This window comes from Nannospalax galili, unplaced genomic scaffold (assembly GCF_000622305.1).
Source record: "Nannospalax galili isolate Female #2095 unplaced genomic scaffold, S.galili_v1.0 scaffold372, whole genome shotgun sequence".
Taxonomy (NCBI): domain Eukaryota; kingdom Metazoa; phylum Chordata; class Mammalia; order Rodentia; family Spalacidae; genus Nannospalax; species Nannospalax galili.
The window spans coordinates 1,911,432-1,931,163 of NW_008332089.1; the positions used below are offsets into that span (position 1 = coordinate 1,911,432).

Genomic DNA, 19,732 nt, shown 5'->3' on the forward strand with positions numbered 1-19,732 from the left:
ATGGGCACCTCAGGAAGCGTTTCACCCCCTGTACACTCCCCAACGCTCCAGTTTCTCTGCAGTAAGCATGTTTCACTTCTAAGGGAGAAAAAATATAATTTTTGGCATTTATACAAAATAATGTGGTACAATGTGTATATTATGGTACAATGATGATCTGTTTATTCACATTCCTTTTATTTTTCAGTATTTTCATATTTTATAAGATAAACATATGTACATTTCCAATTAAGAACAAAATCTTATAAGTAGTAATAACAATTCTCATTTCTATTTCAGGAATAGGAGTTCAAGTGCTTAGCCTACCAGTGTTGATTTCCACATTAAACTTGCAAGGTCAGGACAGCCTTTTTGACAAAGGAAGAAATAATTCCCTAAAATTATCGCTGCTTTTGTGCATAGGAAAGAGGAGAAACAACACAGATTTTGACAACTGAAGACCTGCTGTGTCTTTGAAGGGTCAGAGCTAAAGAACTGTTAACCCCTCTAAATAAAAGCAATGCAACAATCACAGAGGTATTTTTCATGATCGTACTGTCAATCTGATTCCATTCGCTATCTGTAGAACAGCTTTGGTAAACAGCAGGGACATGTAAACAGCGGTAAGACGGAGAACCATCCACGATGCTGCTCCTGATTGGCACAGACCTAGAGATTTGCCTTCTTCACTCACAGAGAAATTTTATCAAAGACCGATCTGTGTCCCCATCCAGAACTTTCTGACAAGCAGCAGCACTGACTTTCAGATGGAAGATTCTGCAGAGGCTATTTCCATATCAGCAATGCTCGCCCCTAGGAGGGTGGTCACAATCTCATTTCCTCATGGGCTGTGGAATGACAGCGTACTATCATGGCTACAAGACTTCAAAGCCGCCAAGACTCTCCCAGTTTTCAGCCGTGGTGGTCAGCCAGTTGGAGAAGCAGAGGTGATTTGTTTTTCTCCTGGTTGTCGGTCCACTGAGACCTGCAACTTACAGCATTTCGTGTTCCCCCTTGGGTCCCTGGTAATGTGAATTGTCTTTAGCCAGTGCCTAACAAATCACTGTCACAGAGCAGCGGTCGACCTTTCTTTTCAATCTACGGAGTTATAAATCAGTTGACTTTCAGGCTCGATGAGATGGCATATGCCCTAGTTTGAGGAACAGATGGAGGCTTGGGGGAAAATTGTTTCTGCAGGCTTGCTACAAGCAGCTCTGCTCCATAAAAGTGAACCATTCGCACTAATTTCTCACATAAATTATATCAGCGGCAGGGTGCACCAGCCCATTCAGCAGAAAATCTTTCATCTAGCTTTGAGAGGTCATCCGAATTAAAGTGACTTCTGATACATAGCCGCATTTCTGTGCTGCAGACTTTTCAGGCATGGTAGCTCATGTCAAATACAAGAATGAGATTAATTTCACATGAAAAAAAAAAAAAACAAAAACCTCACAAATCCCCCCAACAAAGTGTTGTACATTTATTGCCAGAGGATTATTTTTTTTTCAAGACTTGTAGAATAAGCTCAGGCTACTAATTAATCACAGCGGAATTAATAGTGGAAGTGTAGTATCTCTCTTGTACAAAAATGAGGTGAGTTGTCACTTGTCTTGTGAAATTCGCTTTACAAATTCCACTAAGTCTTGTCATCCACCTCAAGCTTTTGCATTTCTCAAAAGCAACAGAAGCCCTGGGACAGTTCCAGGGTAACATTCATCCTTTCTCATGTAAAACCAACTATTCAACTCAAATAAATGTGCCTACACAATTTCAGAAATCAGCATCAGTTTTACCTCTGGGGCAACAAGCACAGCATTAATTTTTTTTTTTAAATCCCTAAGGAATTGAAACATTTAAGAAATTGAAAGCACCGAAGGACAAATTATAAATCAAGATTGTAGAAACCTGTGACTATCCCAATGGCAAATGGATCAGGTGGCATCGTGTCACAGTGTGCCTTACTTTAAAATGCAGTAATATTTTCAGATAATGAGCTATCATGGTTTGGGGTTGATTTTAATTGTAAGAAAATTAGTGCACACTTTAATAATAATTATATTCAATAACTGTTTTTCCTACTAGGAAATTATCAGTTATGTCAATGAAAACAGTCACACTGGTGTTTCTTGCAGTCCATGAATACAAATGCTTCTGAGAACTGAAAAGAGCTAGAGAAAAAAAACCACTAAGGAAAGGACCTTGAATGCAGCTGTCACTCAACACACATGGAAGGTATCTGAGCCACATCCGTGGACTTTTAAAGGCTGATTTAAATGTCTTAGTTTTTATGCATAGAATTCCTTCACTTAGGTGTTCAGGTCAGACATGTTTTGAGTCATTTAGAAAGAGAAATGGGCTCGTCTCTGTTATTTAGAAGTGAGATTCAAAATAAACAAACATAAAGCAAATAGCCATTGGGAAAGAGTCAGTGCATAACCTAAGGAATAGTCTCATGATAAAAATTCAACACCCCTAAATCTACTAGGACAGTTCTGAACCCCAAAGTACTGTGGACTCAAATCAACTGCTGCTCATCTTTCCACCCTGCTTCCACATGTCTGGGTCTCTGGCAAATTTCGACTTAATATTTATCATGGAAAATATTTCAGAAAAATCTCAGGATATAGCTACTTTAATAAATAATGAAACGAAACTCCTTGATCTCTTGTAATTCAAAAGGTAAGAGGAATCCTCGGGCACATTTCTGGGACTCAGACAAGAAAAGTGAGGCATAGAGAGTTAAAGGTACGGGCATGAATTACTGACTTAGAAAAGCAAGACTCAAGAGTGATCCGCTCTTGCGTGTTTGACTTTCACTCGACAAGGACCATGACGGCCTGGTAGGTGCCGGAGTGAAAGTCCAATGAGCGCAGAGCATCTTAGCACCAGCACAGCATGTGCAAACCAGAATTAGGAGCCAAGGCCCAGCCTTTAAGGATGCCAGAATGTGGTTCTTTTCCTTGTGCTGCTGGCTCCATTGGAAGTCCTAACCCTGGTGTGCAATGTTTCTCTCTCTTTTCTCGGTCACACTAGTTTCAAATATTTTATGATTCTCTAGAAGAGACCATAAACTGGGTTTTGAATAATATGGGGTATACAAATAGAAATTATGTTTATTGATCAGAACATATTAGAAGAGTGTATTTATAGTTACTTGATTTATACGAATAATTTTTTTCTATAGAGAAAGGGTCTTATGATCTAGGTTTTCATCAATAGGTGGCTGTGTAATTAACATTCACCTTGGGGAACGACACATCCATGGCAAACTTTTATTTCTTAATTGGGTCAGTGAAGAAGTGGACAGGGGCTGTCTGGGTTCATTCTAACACAGGGCCAAGAGAAATGAGGAAAAGCAACAGACGAAAGCTTTTTAAAGTAATCACTTTCCTTCTTTATGGCTCCAATTGATAGCCAAGAATTGCTTAGACATATTTAGAAAATGCGTATTCAGAAGTTGTAGAAGCATTCCACAGCTTGCCTGGTACATTTCATCCTAGGCAAAAATGCATATTCATGCCCCACCTTTTCATTTTTAATGGTAGTTTTTACACAGTTCTCCCCTGCTAGCTAAGGAGCAGATTCAGGCCTTTTCCACGGCCATCATCTTAATCTAGAGGTCCTCACTAGAGTACGGTAACCATGTGGCTATTTAAATTAAAATTAATTAAAATGAAATAAAATTTAAAAATCCACTTCCTCAGTCTCAGCAGGCACATTTCAGAAGCTTAATGACCACATATGGCCAGTTGTACCATAGCAGAGTGCAAATGTGCAACCTTCCCTTGATTTCAGGGTGTGTTGGACCTTGCTCTGATATTTAGAGATTCCCTAAGACATAGACTGGAGCGGACGACCAGGCCCTTGAGCCTGCCTCTTCTCTTGGCACATGGAACAAACCAGCATTTTCACGTATGCAAAACTACGACAGCAGGTCAAGATGAGGACTGAGAAGCAGACACCTGCCCACCTCTAACTTTCCTAGATTCAATTTCACAGAGAGCTTTTGCCGCTTCAAGGTTGAGTCAAGTAGGGCTGAAAGAACGAACGAACAAATGAACGGACAGAAGGGGAATTTTGATGGCTTGGCCTCACATCCCTATTCCTAAACCTTGATGGGCTGAAATTAACAGACTGGATTGATCCTGAGATGAAGAACAGCCCCTCATCATGGGTTATGGCCATTGAGTCCTAAGTATTTCTGAGTCATGTGCCTTTTGTAATTCTTACCACCAGATCTTGTACCATTCAAGACAATCACAAAGCCCTTGGAGTCCACAGCTCTCTCAAAGGCTACTCAGAGAGGCCGTTACCTCCTGGGTAAGCCTCTTGGTGGCGAAGACGCAGGGAGGAGGGGCTATGACTTTAAGACAGGGTATTTGCTTCACAGGGACCTGGTTCTGCCACTACACAGAGAAGTACAGTGTAAGATCTTGGAGTTTGGTTTTCCTTCAACAATCAAAGCCCTTTCCTTAGGGATGGAACACACTAAGGGATTTCCCTACCCCTATTTCATGACCGTGCTCGCAGTACATGTCCAAGGAATAAATATGAATGTGCCGAGAGACTGTTCACAAGCTCATGCTTAAAAACATTAATGTCTTCTTTTTGATGGCATAGTGATATTGTAACATAGCAGTAAAGTCCTGGGAGAGAAACAGCTACAGGCTCTGGGACTAGCTGTGCCTGCAGACATGCTCAATATTGACAGCACTAGAAAACCCATTCTTTCATCTTTATAAGCTACCTTTAAGCTTACTGAATCAGTACATTAATCAATAGTAGCTTCAACAAATTAATATAATCGCCCCAAAGAAATGCAATTTTTACCCCTATTGACTATCAGATTATCAAACATAAAGCAAATTACTCATCTTGTTATTATTTACTAATAATTTATTTTCAAGATAATTTTCTAATCTCTTGTCATTCCTTAAAGTTACAACACCATTTGATCAAATCAAAATAAATCTACATTAAAATTTTCCATTACTGTAGTTTAGGTATAGGTTTGTAATCATTAAAAAAAAAAAACCCTCAAACCCATTTACTTCTTACAAACTATTAGAATGTTCTTTCACTCAGCATAAATCAAGTTAATTAAAGCTTCACTGTAATATCTTATATGAACATAAGCAAACACCAAATCCACGTAATGAATCATATAAAATGTGCCCCCAAAACATATTAAGACTTTGGGAATGTGTGCTTATGTTCAAACTATCATCTCTAAAGTAGTTAGACTTGCCATGCATCCTTTCCACAGCATGCTTCCACACAGCCAAATCTCATTCTAACGCAGATGAAGGACAGGAAGACAGTGACTTTCCTCTCTCGCCCCCTCCCTCCTCCCCCAAATCCCAAAAAATCGACAACAAGGTTTAATCACAAAGACACTGCCTTGTCTCATTGTTGTTTGAGAATGCACCTAAGTTCAGGGACTGAAATCAGATAACTGCTCAAAATCTAGTAATGCTGGAAAGTGACTTTACAAGACCTACTGGGTGTCATGCAAGTGGTTCTTCCTGCCTTCCTGGAGGAGAGGGGAAACATATCTTTAACAGCCCTACTCGGTTATTTATCCGAGAAATCCTTTCATTCAACAATTTTGGGTTTTATTATGAATTTATTTGTTCCTAATTACAGGTGGTTCCCACATTGCCCTTCAGACACAACGCTGACATCATTAGCTGCTGTGTCAGCAGCTGGTTTAACTGGTGATGTTTGGCCCAAAGCTTTTGTTTTCCTTCACCTGATGTGCTACTCAGACTCCTGCCAGGGCTTTGCTGTCTTTAAGTAGAGAAGCCTTTTCAGCTGATAAATACCACCCAAAGCAAAGCTGTGATAACAAAAATAATTAAATAGCAGAAGTGGTTAGAGATCAGTGTTCATTCTTCAGATTAAATGTAAAAGCCTTCTCTGGTTACCAGACTGGCAAGTTTTAACAAGAAACATCAGCAGGTCTTTGAGAAAGAAGCGGGCCGCATTAAGATGGCGTCATTAGGCAATACATTTATTGTGAAGCCAATTAACCTTTAGTCGGGAAAGTGTCTGGGCTTTAATAGTTTGGTTGGCTGAGGTCAGCCTCTAACAGGCCAGGATGACAGCCCTGCACAGGCTGATAGGCGCTGCAGACCAGCGCAGAGCCAGGAGAGGCGCCGTCTTCTTCTGAATTCCACTCTGTTTCCAGGGAGCGCACAGCCCTGACCTATCCATTTAGGTAATTAAAGCTTCCATTTGGAAGTGTCCTGCAGGAAGGGGAAATCTTGGGGAGATAAATGGCTGTTTCTTTCTGCATCCAGCCGCCAGGTCCATCATTTGATGGACTGCCGGAACCAGGCCCGGCTGCCAGGCCCTCCTAAAAATAGAGATGAATTGGGCTGCAGACAATTCTCTAAGGCAAAGCAACTCTGTCATTTTCTTCTTTGTGGGCTATGATTTCATTGTTAGTCAAGGTGGACGGCCGGCACCAGGGCCTCTAACAGCTCACCCACCACCTTCTATTTTCTGAGAAATCTCTCCAGTTTATTTACTTAGCGGCCAGGTTTGTTTGGCATTGGAATGTCACTCCCGGCAAGCACAGCTGGCTGTCACAGCTGTGCTGTCACTTACCTTCCAGGCGATTTTGTTGCCTTTGGAGTCATGTTCAAGGGCAATTGGGAAGTCTCCACGCTCATAAAATTTTCGAAACGCTGTGGGCTTGGTTGGCCTTTCTTTAAATGCCCCTGCAGCTGGAGGGCCCCGAACCTTGAAGGAAAAAAATACTCTTCAGATTTTAAAACATACAAACATACAAACAAAAAAAACTAGGGATAGCATTTTTTTTTAAATTCGATTTACTTAAAATATGCTTGAAATAAAGATCAAATTGCTTAACCAGGAACAACAGAAATCTTACACTAAAACATTTGGGAAAGAAAACCATTTTATAATCACTATTAAGGGGCTATTTTGTTTCAAGCTACCTTAGAAACCTGCCTACCAAACGTCACCTAAAATATCATTGAATGAGAAAGAGAAACCAGATTTGAAGGAGCATTTGATAAGGCTGCAGGTCCAAAGTGTTAAAAATGGTTTCTAATAACTGTAAATTTGAATCTCAAGTCAGAGATATGTTGTCAAATGGTAAAGCAAGAAATTTATAATATTTTATTTCAATCATCATAAATATGATGACATATGTTCTTACAAATATTGATAATAAAACTAAAATATTATATAAAATGAATGAATTAGGGAGTTTATAAAGGTGACCTACTATATATATATATATAACATATATTTGATAATACCAATTCATGAGAAAGTAATATTAGAATAAATTACATGAGACATTTCACTCCCCAAACTGCATTTCTTCATTAAAAAAAGAAATAATTTTGACCAGTTGTGGATTTCTGTAATGATGTATGTCTCCTGTATAACTTTGACCAGCTGTGGATTTCTGTAATAATGTGTGTCTCCTGTAAAAATAAGCTTGGTTTTTTTGTTGTTTGTTTTCATTTTGTTTTTTTGTTTTTTGCTTTTATTCTTTTGAGACAGGGTCTCCCTGGCTATGTAGATCATGCTGGCCTCCACCTCACAAAGATCTGCCTGCCTCTGCATCCTGAGTGCCGGCATTAAAGGTATGTGCCACTGCACCCCACAAAAAGATTCTCTGATGAGTGTTGAGAACTGCACTTATGCGCACATTTCATGATTGCATTTTTCTTTACTGCCAAATAGAAATCCATTGTGTATGTGTGCCACGTTTTCATTGTCCATTCATCAGATGAAGGACAACTTGGTTGCTTCCATTTCCTAGCTATTGTGGACAGCGATGACCATGGGTTGGGTGTGTAGACCCAACTGGTACATGTACAATACAATACCTACAGCGAAGGCTCGGAGAGCATGTGGAAGAGGAGGCAGAGATTGTAAGAGCCAGAGGACCAGGATGCCTGCAGCTAGATAGTTTCTTCTAGACATGTCAGGGAAGCTGTAACCCATGAAACCTCAACAACATGGTCGCCTAAACAAGAGCTGCATGACACCGGCTGGCATGCCAACACAGGTAGGGGAGATTTCACAAGGTCCCACCCCAGATAAAGAGCTGCAGGCAGTCAATGGCTGCTGAGAGGGAGAATCAGCCTTTCCTGGGGACAAGGCTTCTTACAGGCTATTCCAGCTCAAGTGGTCAGCTCTAAACACGTGTACATAAGAACAGCATTCAATGGGCTCAGAAGATTGTGTGTGTACAACAACAGTAATTATAGAAGAGAGGGGCTGGAGAGATGACCCAGAGCTTAAGAGGAGCGCTCTCGCAGAGGACCCGGGTTTGGTTCCCAGCACCCATACGGTGGCTAACAACTGGCCATAACTGCACTTCCAGGTGATATAATGCCCTCTTCTGACCGCCCTGGGCATTGTACAATGTGTATGCACTTACATGCAGGCAATACAGTCATACACAGAAAATGAAAAAATAATAAACTATTATAAAATAATTATAGAAGAGGTCATGAACTTATGAGCTTGGGAGGGAGTAGGAGGAGCATAAGAGGAAGGAGAGGGAGAAATGATCTACTCATGTAGGAAATTAGCAAAACAATTTAAAAATCAAACTTTTTCTGTAGACTTAGTCATACTCAGCTTACGTTTTGAATCTTCAGTATTTACATATGAACTATGTCACTAGGTTATACAATCGAAGTGTTAAGTACTCTGAGAGAATCCCTCCACTTCTGCACTTCCTTATTGCTAGAGCACCCTTCTCCTTCCTACCTGCTAGAAGAAGGCAAATTCTAGTCATCTCACATACACGTTAATAGAATTACAATTAGTTTTCTAACTGTATGGATAAACTGACAGGTCATTTAACTTAATATTTTATTCATTGTATTAATTTTTAACGTTTAAAAATATATTAACATTTGTAATAATGTAATAAAATACATATAAACGGCCAAATACACTCTAATTCATATACTAAACATGGTACTTGGTATCTGTGTGGGACACTGATGAATACCACCATGATGCAGCACTGAAATAGAGCTGGCGGGGGGTCACTGTAACACAGGGCACTTGCTTAAGTTCAGAATGAATTCTATTACACAGTACTGATTCCTGGTGTATGAGTGATTCATGTGAGAATCACCTGTGAGAGGCAAGATAGCTTCTTATTCAAGATTTGAAATGTGTTCTGGTATTAGAATTACTCAGCACCACTTCCAACCAAATTCACTCAATCCTTAAATAACTGTATACATTTGACAGCTACCGTGCTCAAATTTCTGAGCTACAGGCTATATACAAGGGATAGTGTTTCAATTACATCACTATCTCTGGAACTGTAGAGGTGAGATTCCTGGCCTCTCCTGCCTCATGAAGTAGTAAATCTGCAGTCACACTTTTGTGAATTGACTTTTTTTGGCCGAGAAATTGCTTTAAAGAAAGATTACCATCTACCAACACCATACCATTTTAATACCCTCAAAAAAAGTGATATAAGAAAAATACATGTTTATAGAAAAATTACAGCGCTGTACTACATGTGTTACCATAGTTAGACTGCATGGGTGTGTGCACTGTTGTTTTAGAGAATTTAAACGACTGGCCTGTGTAAATCTCATTTTATTTTACTTCTCATATTTGACTTAACTGTGGATCCAATTGGAGGAAACAGGATACAAAACCCCATATATTCTTTATCCACATTCCCAGTGGGAATGTATTGAGAAACTATGGGAGCATATCATAACTAGTCTATTGACAGTGATATGGATGACCAGGATCCCTCATTTCCCTGTTTGCAGCCACACCCTTCTAAACCAGCCTCACTCCCTGTCCTCCCCCCATGCCAGCAACTATTTCTTCTTCCTTTCTAGAATTTCATTATTCCTAGAATCATATAGCGTATGGCCCCTCAGGATTGATTCCCTGCCCCACTTTCTGGATATTCATATAAATCATGTCTATCAAAGTCATTCAATACTTCCTAATGCTGGAGTAGTGCATGCTATGAATGTACTATGACTGGTTAGACCATCCACCACTGAAGATCTGGTAGTCTCTCTTTTGGGGCTATCAAAAATAAAGCTGTGAAGTTTTGTAAATGATTGTTATCAAGTTGAGGAAGTTTCCTTTCTCTTCTCCTCCAGCTTTGAAGTTATGTATGAAATGTTAGTCTGTTTTGTCTGTTTTCTTTTTTTCTGTATCAACCAATATACTCATGTGATTTTCCTCTGTTGTTTTGATAATGGAGTTTGGGGAATATAAATTCCATTCCTTAACAGTCGTGTGACTTTCAAGTTATGTTTCCTATTGGGTGACTTATGATGAATTGTGTGTGTGTGTAATTGGCCCATTTCATATAAATTGTCAAAATGATCCGTTGGTGTCTTTCTGATGTCTGCAGGATCTGTAATGATACCCATTATTCACTTCTGACTTTTGGTAATTTGTGTCTTTTTATTTCTTTGTCTTGCTAGGTGTTACTCAGTTTCATGTCTCTTCAGAGACCCGTTTGCTTCCTCACTGTTTGCTCTACGGCTTCTGTTGTCATTTTAGTTCCCTTTTCCACTTGATTTGCATTTGTCTTTCTTGTTTTTTTAGTGGGAGTTTAAATTATTGGCTTGAGACCTTTTCAAACGTGTGCCTTGAATCCTGTAACTTTCCTTCTTGGCACTTTGCACAATACCCAAGGTTGTCAGATAGCATTTCATTTCCGCACAGCCCGGTGACTTTAGATTTTCCTGGATTTCTGAGGAGTTTTTGGATGCACCTGTATGATGTCACTTAAGTTTGAGGTTTGCTTTATGATTCTGAACATAGGTTATTATGGCTCCTGGTCTGTGGCCTTCATAACACGTGTGCTCTGCGGTTGCTGTGCAGGGTGTGCTGTTATGTTCTGAGTAGGCCCCATTCCCTGATGAGGTGGCTGAGTTTCCCTACAGCCTCCCTCTTGGTTTCCAGACAGCTATTCCCGAAGTTGAGGGAGGTGCTGATGCCTCCAACCAATACCGTGAATTTGTCTAATACTCTGCAGACCTATCAATACCTGCTTCACATATTTAGTCACACTCTTATTTTCGTGTATACACACTTAGGATTTTTGTGACTGCTTTTGTGCCTGTTTTTATTATGGTCTGTCTCTAGACTGACCTCTGTTTCATTATACAAAGTTCCTCTGTTTCTGGTAGTATTTTCTTTAACGTTCACTTTATTTGATATTATTATAGCTATATCAAATTTCCTTCGGGTTGTTAAATATATTTTAATATAGAATTTAAGCATCTGAATCGGGCAGCAGAGAGGGGCTCTAGAAGACAGCAGGCCACACAGGAGAGCACAGGTGTGGGAGACTTCTCTAAGAGAAGCTAACTAGAATTCTCTTTTAGTTAGTATTCATTTCAGAGAATCACCGTCCATTTCTTTCACTTCCAACACGGCTTCCATTATATTTGAAATGTTTCTTAGATAACGTAACACCGGGTTTTGTTTTGAATCCACTCTGTCAATCTCTGTCATTTACCTGGTGTACTCAGACGTTTACAACTCAGAGTACTGATATCCTAAGAATTAAGTACATCACGCCATTCTTTGCGTTCCTTTGTCAGGTTTTTCTCTATTTTATTTTCTTGTTATTCCGCGGGTTATTTGAATATATTTAAAAGTACATTTTGATTGATCTATTGTCATTTTGAGTATATATCTTTTTATATTTATAGTGCTTGTTCTGAGTACTACATTGTATCTGCATAATTTACCTCAACTATTAGTACTGTTATTTGAGCAGTTCTTAGGACATACAGACACCTTACTTCACGCATTCCATCACTCTCTAGTTACCACATACTTGAACTGTTCTCCCACATGCTGTAAAGCCACATCAGAGTGTATAATTTCTTTTCCAACTGTCAAGCATAGTTTAAAATCTCAAGAAGGAAAGTTGGCACAGCTCACTCCTAGAAGAGCCTGCACCATGTTCTCATACCTTACTTTCTTCCAAAGTGCCTCTCAGTTTCTCTCGGCCTACACCACTCACTCCTCACTCCCTGAAGGTCCTAAAGTCCTTCTTCGAATGTTTCTTTTCTGTTGTGAGAACTCTCCTAGACCTTCTTTTAAGACAGAAATGTTAAGAACACGCTCTCTTAGCTTCCTGTCATCTGAGAATGACTTGATGGCCTCACTCTGAAAGCTGCATTTTAGCTGTTCGGTGTTGGAAGCTCGTCTTTCACCCACTTCCTTGGTGACCCCCATGGCTTCCGGTGACAAGTTCACTGTCCTTCGAAATGTTTTTCTATTTTCTTAGTGTCCAGAACGTTAATCATTTTGTAGCTTGGCATGTGTTTTCCTGCTTGAACTTGGCTCAACTTTATGAATCTGTAGATTAATGCCACTTGTTACTTGGAAAATTTTCACTACCGTTTCTTTGAGGGCCTCAGCAGATGGGACTTCTTTCTTTCTTTTCTTTTAGGCTCCGAAGACATCCGACTCCGCGTTTTCCTGACCTCCCAGTCCACTTTCTGTTGTTTGGGTTGGATAGTTTCTGTTGATTGATCTTCACATTTACAGATTTGCCTTTCTGACCTTTCTGCTACTGAATAAATCACTGTTTAATGTCATTATGGGTTTTAAAACATCCAACAAGTCTTCTTTCTGTTCAATGTGTTTGCTGGGACTTTCTAATTGTCTGATGTTTTTCAGTTCACTGAAGCAATTTTTGGCAATGGGTACTTTTAAATTCTCTTGTAAACACTTCTAACATGCCTGTCACTTCAATGTTGAGATCTAGTGATTGTACTTTTACTCACCTTGAGTCCTTCCTGAGTTCTGGTGTGATCTGGGCCTTTGGTAATCTTGTGTTAGGAAACTCTTTGTCCTCTCTTTCCCTCCTTTGTCCCTGCCCCTCCCTTTTGCATGCTAGTGTTGTATAGCTTAGTGTTGTATAGCTATTTCCATCATGGAGGCAAGGGGATAGTCTCATGAGATTCCTAAGAAAATTATGAATTTTCTTATCACAAGAAATAGTACAAGACTTAAGAGGTTCTTCCCCAGGGTTATACAAAGGGCAAACAATTAGCTATTGCCAGTGACTGAGGAGGCAGCTTTTGTAAGCCGTCACCCATGCTGGGTGGGCTTCCCAATGATGTGAGGCCTCTGAGTCACCCATGCTCCTATATGAAACTCCAAGGAACTCTCTGGCTCACTAAGGCAGTCTTGGGTAGCAGGGTTCCTGTGTTCTGTTGTTACTGGCCTATCTGGGGTGAGTAGATGTATGCCACACTGCTCCAGGAAAAGCCCCACAACAGCTAGACAAGTGCTTTATCATTAAGGTGTGCACCTACCTGAAACTGTGGATTTTAAGCCTTCTGGATTTTAAGCCTTCAGGATTTAAAGCCTTCCTGTTTAGCTGGCTTATCTGATATCTCTGGCAGGAATGTGGGGCAGAGTAATAGTTCATGATTGATAAACTGGTATAGAAGTATTGGTACCTGTTTGGCTTCCACTAAATCTAGAGGATTGAGTGCCTCATTCATACTAAATCAGGGAGGGGGGTCCCAGCACCCAAGAGACCTTCGACAGCTTCCCGGTTGGGAGTAAGACGCGTGCTCTATCACTGAGCGTGCACGTGGTGTGTTGGTCTCCTTCTCATTGGGCAGTTCTGCGCGCCACTGAGTGTCCTCTGAAGCCACTATGGCAGAAAAGAGGGCAAGTCTCTCCTCACTGCTAAGTGAGGTTCAAATCCACGGCGTCCTCTCCTCACCATGGTGCATCCCTGCTGACACTAGGCTTGGGGACCTTTGACTGTTTAGTGGAACTGAAACTCACAATGCTGCCTTTTAAGAACTTGACTACAACCATGAAATATTTGCATACTATCTGCTAATCATTGTTTTAAAGTTTTTTCCTAGAAGCCAAATATTTACTCAGTAAACCCACCTTTGTGCATGTGGCCAAAATTTTGCTTGAGCTTATATTGCTTCCTTTGTGCCTTGTATTTCCTTCAAAAACAATTCCTTTTCCTTTTGATCTCTTCTACTAAATATACTACAATCTTTCTGATTCCAAACTCAAAATTTAACTTTTACATGTTTTGAAGGAATGAACACATTTCTCTCTAAGAGCACCTGAAAGGTTTTTTATAAAGTGATACAGATAACTTACAGTTCCTTCTTCCCATTAATTTGCAAGTATTCCCTACAGAATGACTCCATGTCTAATAAGGTTTCATGGAAATGCTATATTTAGAAGAACATTTTACAAAATAGTCCAGGCTAGTATGGGATCACTCAAGGAATTTTTTTTTTTTTTTTTTTTTTTTCCGTGAATGTCTGTTACCCTCTACCTTTATTTTGCTGCTGTTCACTATTTTAAAACGCTTTTTACTTTTTGCTTTCTGCTAGGTACCCATTTTACATGAGCTCTTGGTGTCTCCAAGGCTGCAGTCTGTGAAAGTGGCCAGGACCCAATCAGACCTCCTCTGCAGCAGTCCAGGAGGCACCGTCAAAGCTTCTGCTGTTTCTCACTATAGCCTTAGGTAACAGTGTTTTTGTTTTGTTTAGTTTCACACACATGTTTACCTACCTAAGATTAAAAGGGAACATAGCACATTTTGTAACCTATATGCAATTTCATTCCAAATAACTTGTTCATGAAAAAACATGTGTAACACAAAGTAGCTCTAGAACATAATAGAGATATTATTAGTGGAAACTGCACAGAAGATAATAGCTTGATTAAGCAACTTTGAAAACACATTAAAAATACTGTTAAGATGTCTTAGGTCACTTCTAGATTTGTGGAAGAGGAACTACTGTAAGTTTTATTTCATGTCTTGAGATTTTTAACTCGGATTTGTTATAAATAATATAAAGCAAACAAGAAACCATAAATCAAACTACCATTGTGGGAAAATGCAATTAAGATTGCCTGAATGGTGGGGACAATCTGTAAACCGATTAGGAAGAGTGCATGTTGCATCAGAAAGCTTTTAATAAAGTTAATGCACTTGGGAAGTAAGATACTGAATGCAGTTTGAAATGACTTCAGATGACAGAGTACCTTGTATGTCTGCATTTATTGAATGTGCTGTAATGGATTTAGGACTTAGATCACAGTGTCTGTCAGAGGGCCACAAAAGAATAATAAGTAGGAAAGAATTTAAAGCTCTTTCAAATTCTCCATCATAAAGTTTGAAAATTTCCTTTTCATTATTTTTATTCTTGAGCATAAACTGGAGCTGTAAAAAGAAGGGACTTTTATTCAAAGTGGGAGACCACCATGGCGTAATTCTAATTAGTCCATTTAGCCAATTCACTGAGACACAGGGACAGTGAGAGGCAAAGATATGAGTTCCCACTTTCGAAGATGGAATTCTGATTTCCTATTGCATGGCCACTGTCAAGTTTGTGGGCAGCCCTGTGCCACCCCTGAGTTCCCAGGGCCTGCGAGGTCTCAGATCTGCTGCCATCAGGCCAGAATTCTGACTCAGAACAGCTACAACTCAATGTCTGTCTGATTTGCTAACTGAACTTGTTTTAATTCACCAGAAATTCTGCGATGCCTAAGGTCACCAAATGAATGTATGAATGAAGAAAAATGTCAAGAGTTCATGTGGATAAGCAGATGGCATTGTGAGAGAATGTGGAACACCAGCAGTCACAGAAGTGAGCTCCCACGACAGGGCAGCGAGGAGGAAGAGCTCGAACAAAGGATTGCTTTAGTGAAAGCAGTTGTAATGGCAATAGCCAGATAGGTGCGAGACTCGTTTATTTTCTATTTGTCTGTCTGTCTGTATCTCTCTGTCTGTGTATATGTGTGTACATGTATGTGTATAACAATATATAGACATACTATTGATCCCTTGAAAACCAGGCACTATAAGTAAAGTGGGTGGCAGGGAAAACCAACTATTTTAGGAAGATTATGAGTGTCTCCAGCACATTGCTCTCAAGCTCTGAGTGGATGCCGTGCTGTCAGGAGAAGGTCGTCCAGATGCACGGCAACAGTACCCTCCTACTGTGTGAGTTGACTAAAATTACTGCTACCTATGTTCAATAGAACCTTACGAAATGACCTTATACACAGGGAATTTAAGAGGTTCAACGACTTGCTATAAATGACACTGTTTCGCAGAGAATTGAAAGAAGACATCGAGCACTGCATTCCTAAGGCTGTGGCCTCAGTTTACTGTACTAGATATGGATTTAGGCAAAAATGTTGATGGGACTTTATGTGACTGGCTGAATGAGGTCTAGACAGAGCTAGGGCTTGTATTCTAAAACTGAAGAGCTGCAGATAATCTATAAAAATTGTGGTAACCCTGTAACTAAGAAATCACTGCAGAATATGGAGGAAATTTAATCACTTGAAAGTCCACATCAACTGGGAATTTTGTACTTCCCTTCTAAAGTTTCTAGAAACATATACGATGTAAATATCACATTTCCACTTTTAATGTCCGTTCTATTTAGCATACTTTTCCATTCAGTATAATATGTTATGATGTTGCTAGTGATATGGACATCTCAATTTTAGTGGCTAAGCAAAATCCCACCCTTTGCAATCATATTTGGAATATCTACTCCATTTTTCCTATTGTAATTATGCTGTCTACGCGCTTCAGGTATATTACATTTTCTGTGCTTTCTATAATTTCCTTCAGATAGGTTCCCCTTTTGGAGATTAAAAGGTGGAATTCATGCATTTTATGATTCTTGATAAACTTATTCACTAATTAAGCAGGAGAGTACATCACTATTGTTCAGTTTACACTCCTGTGGTTAACTAGTGAAAAAGGCCCTTTCTCATTTACTGTCCATTCTAATACATTTGTGGGTGTGGATTCTAGTCTTCTCCACAACAGGACCAACTTGCACATGTTCTTTGTTTTAAAAGACATTAATTACTGATTCTGTTTACCAAACTCACTTTCTTGCCAACGTTCCTTTCCATTTTATTTAGCATCTAAAGATCTTGAAGTTTGGTAGGAAAGTCTCTGTCTCTTATTTTCTCTCTGCCTCCAGCTTTGCCTTCTCTAAATCATTCCTTTGTATGCTGAACAATGAATATTCAAAAGGACTAATTAAATTATATCTCTCATCTGCCTATAATCCATAAATGGTTTCCCACTGATCAGTCTGCACAAAGACACTCGTGAGCTGCCTGTGATCTCTGTAGTCGTTCCCGCACAGGCTCCGAAGCATAAGCCAAGTAAGGCTGACCCTAACCATGCCCTGCTCTCCTGGTCTCTGGGACTGCAGAGTTCCACTGACCTGCAATTCTTCCTGTGCCCCACTCCTGTCTCTCCTCCTCCTCTTTCTCTCGAATAACTACTATCTTTAAGATGCAGTGGTTCTAAAACCTTTTCTAACAAGTTACAGCCTTGCCATATAGTGAGATTAGATATACCTCCATCTAGGACTTCTGGCATAAATAACTGGCTATGACATGAGTGGACAGTCTGCTATAAAGTTTGCCTGAGATACAATGGGTTCAGTCTGTAGAAATGATTGATTTTCCCAAAAAGAAGACCATATACTGAGAACAGGAGAAGGATTCAACATCAAGAAGAGTCCGGGGGGAGCACTGGGGCTGGGAGAGGAAACAGGAGAGGCAGAGCTTGGGACAGGTGGAGGGACGGGAGGCCAGGTTTTGCTCTGCTCTCAGATGACACAGGAAGCACACAGAGAGGAGCACCTACCAGCCAGGGTTACACTGGACTGCCAACCTGACTCCACAGAGATATCTAGAAGACTGGACAAGGACACGCTCTGCTGTTTCATGAAGGGCCTTTCCAGAGGTGACTCCACCATGAGGGCTCTGACCTAATCCATAGTTTAATCCACTGGTGGATTATAGTTTGGATAGATGACCAGGCAGTGTTACAACTGTGGAAGTCAAAAGTGCTTTATAAATGAAGTAGATCCCTGGTGCGCACTTTGACAGGTGCACCTTGGCCCTTAGCCCTTCCATCAGTTCTCCTGCTCCAAAGCTGTTGTGAGGGTGAGCGGCCACACCTCCCAGAGCCCTGATGTATCAGCCTCACCTCTGGCCCAGCCACCAGCTAAACAGGGTGGAAACATCTGAAACGGTGAGTCAAAAGAAATCCTCCTTTCAAAGTGCTCCTGTCAGGGACCTGTCCCCGTGACAGGACATCCAGTACACACACCATCTGAACACCGGAAAACAGCACTCTCATGATGAAGGTGAAGTCAGGCTATGGCCCGTTAAGGAACGAACAGGGAATTTCAAAGAAAGTCAGACGTACACTGTAGGAGCCAACCCACCTCACGATACATCAGAATCAGTGATTAGCCGAGTGCTACTGCTCAGTCGAGAAAAACTAGTGGTGATTAAAAATCAGACTTAGTGAGAAAAATGGATGACCACACAGGAATCCCTAAGATACCGAAGCAGATATAGAACCAGGATGTCCTAAAGAAGACATGTGGATAACTAGTATGTTTATCTAAAGTGTCCAAAGACTTGTATAGCACAATATAGATTTTCCAGTGTTTAAAAGCTCATAAACGTCCAGCACTCAGAGGCTGAAACAGGAGGAAGGCCATGAGGGTGAGGGTAGCCTGCCGTCAAGTGCAAGGTACACAGCATGAGCTCAGATCCCTAACATGCACATGTGAAAAGCCAGGCATTAGTCATCTGTAACCCTAGGACAGTCAAGGTGGAGACAGGTAGATCCTCAGAACTCTCTAACTAGCTAGTCTAGCCAATCAGTGAGCAGCAGATTCTGTGAAAGATCTTGTCTCAAAAGATAAAGCAGGGAGAGTTTGAAGACCTAATGACCTCTGGCCTCCACATACATATCTACACATGCATCTGCATGTGCACTCACACACAGAGGATAGAGTTGAGATTAATTCTAAAATGGGTTTTATATATATTCACAATTTACAAGGTTTGATATTATTGGAGACAGAAATACAGTCCAAACATATTATCTCCAAGATAGATATGATTTTAGAGAAGAAATAAAAATATGACTTATTAGCCAGGCATGGTGGTGCATGCCTTTAATCCCAATATTTGGGAGGTAGAGGCAGGTGGATCTCTGTGAGATCAAGGCCAGCCTGATCTACATAGTGAGTTCTAGGCCAGCTAGGGCTACAGGGAGAACCTGTCTCAAAAAGAGCCCCCCAAAAAGACTTATTGTTATACCCATAGATTAATGCATATCTCAACTCTCACCAGAGAAGCTTCCTTATGCAGCAGATGGTGATTATCACAGAACCCACAACTGGCAATGTGTAGAGAACAAGAGGCTGCAGACTGCTTATCACTGAATAGGACACCTCAATTAACCTTCTGCCTCCCAAGGCTCAGGGATCATTATGGGAGAGACAGCAGGCAGAAAGAATGTAAGAGCCAGAGGTGGAGGACGACCTCAAGGCAAAAGGAGTTTTCCAGACAGCTGGTCAGTTACTCATATGAACTCACAGCAATGGTGACAGCATCTGCAAGTCCCATGTAAGATTAATCCAAACAAAATGGGTTGGTATGAAACCCCAATCCTATCTGAGGCACTATTGTAAATCCAGGGCTACTGGGAAGGGCGAGTCAGTCTCTTTTAAGGGTATGACCCTGGTAGGTTAACCAGGCTCCAGTGATGTAGCCACACTTAGGGCATTTGGGGACACAAATTGAACTCTATAGTACCCCCCTCTCCTTGTCCTCTTCTTCTTCCTCCTCCTTCCTGTCTCTCTTTCTCTCTCTCTCTCTCTCTCTCTCTCTATATATATATATATAT

At 40.5% G+C, this 19,732-nt stretch overlaps 1 protein-coding gene across 1 annotated transcript in view; it reads right to left on the reverse strand.

The window, feature by feature from the left end:
* Pacrg (parkin coregulated) overlaps positions 1-19,732 on the reverse strand; it is a 546,372-nt gene that overhangs the window by 441,893 nt on the left and 84,747 nt on the right. Inside the window, exon 2 of the mRNA XM_008827204.1 lies at positions 6,592-6,726. Within this exon, the coding sequence (XP_008825426.1) occupies positions 6,592-6,726 (135 nt within the window). The remainder of the gene's footprint in view (positions 1-6,591; positions 6,727-19,732) is intronic.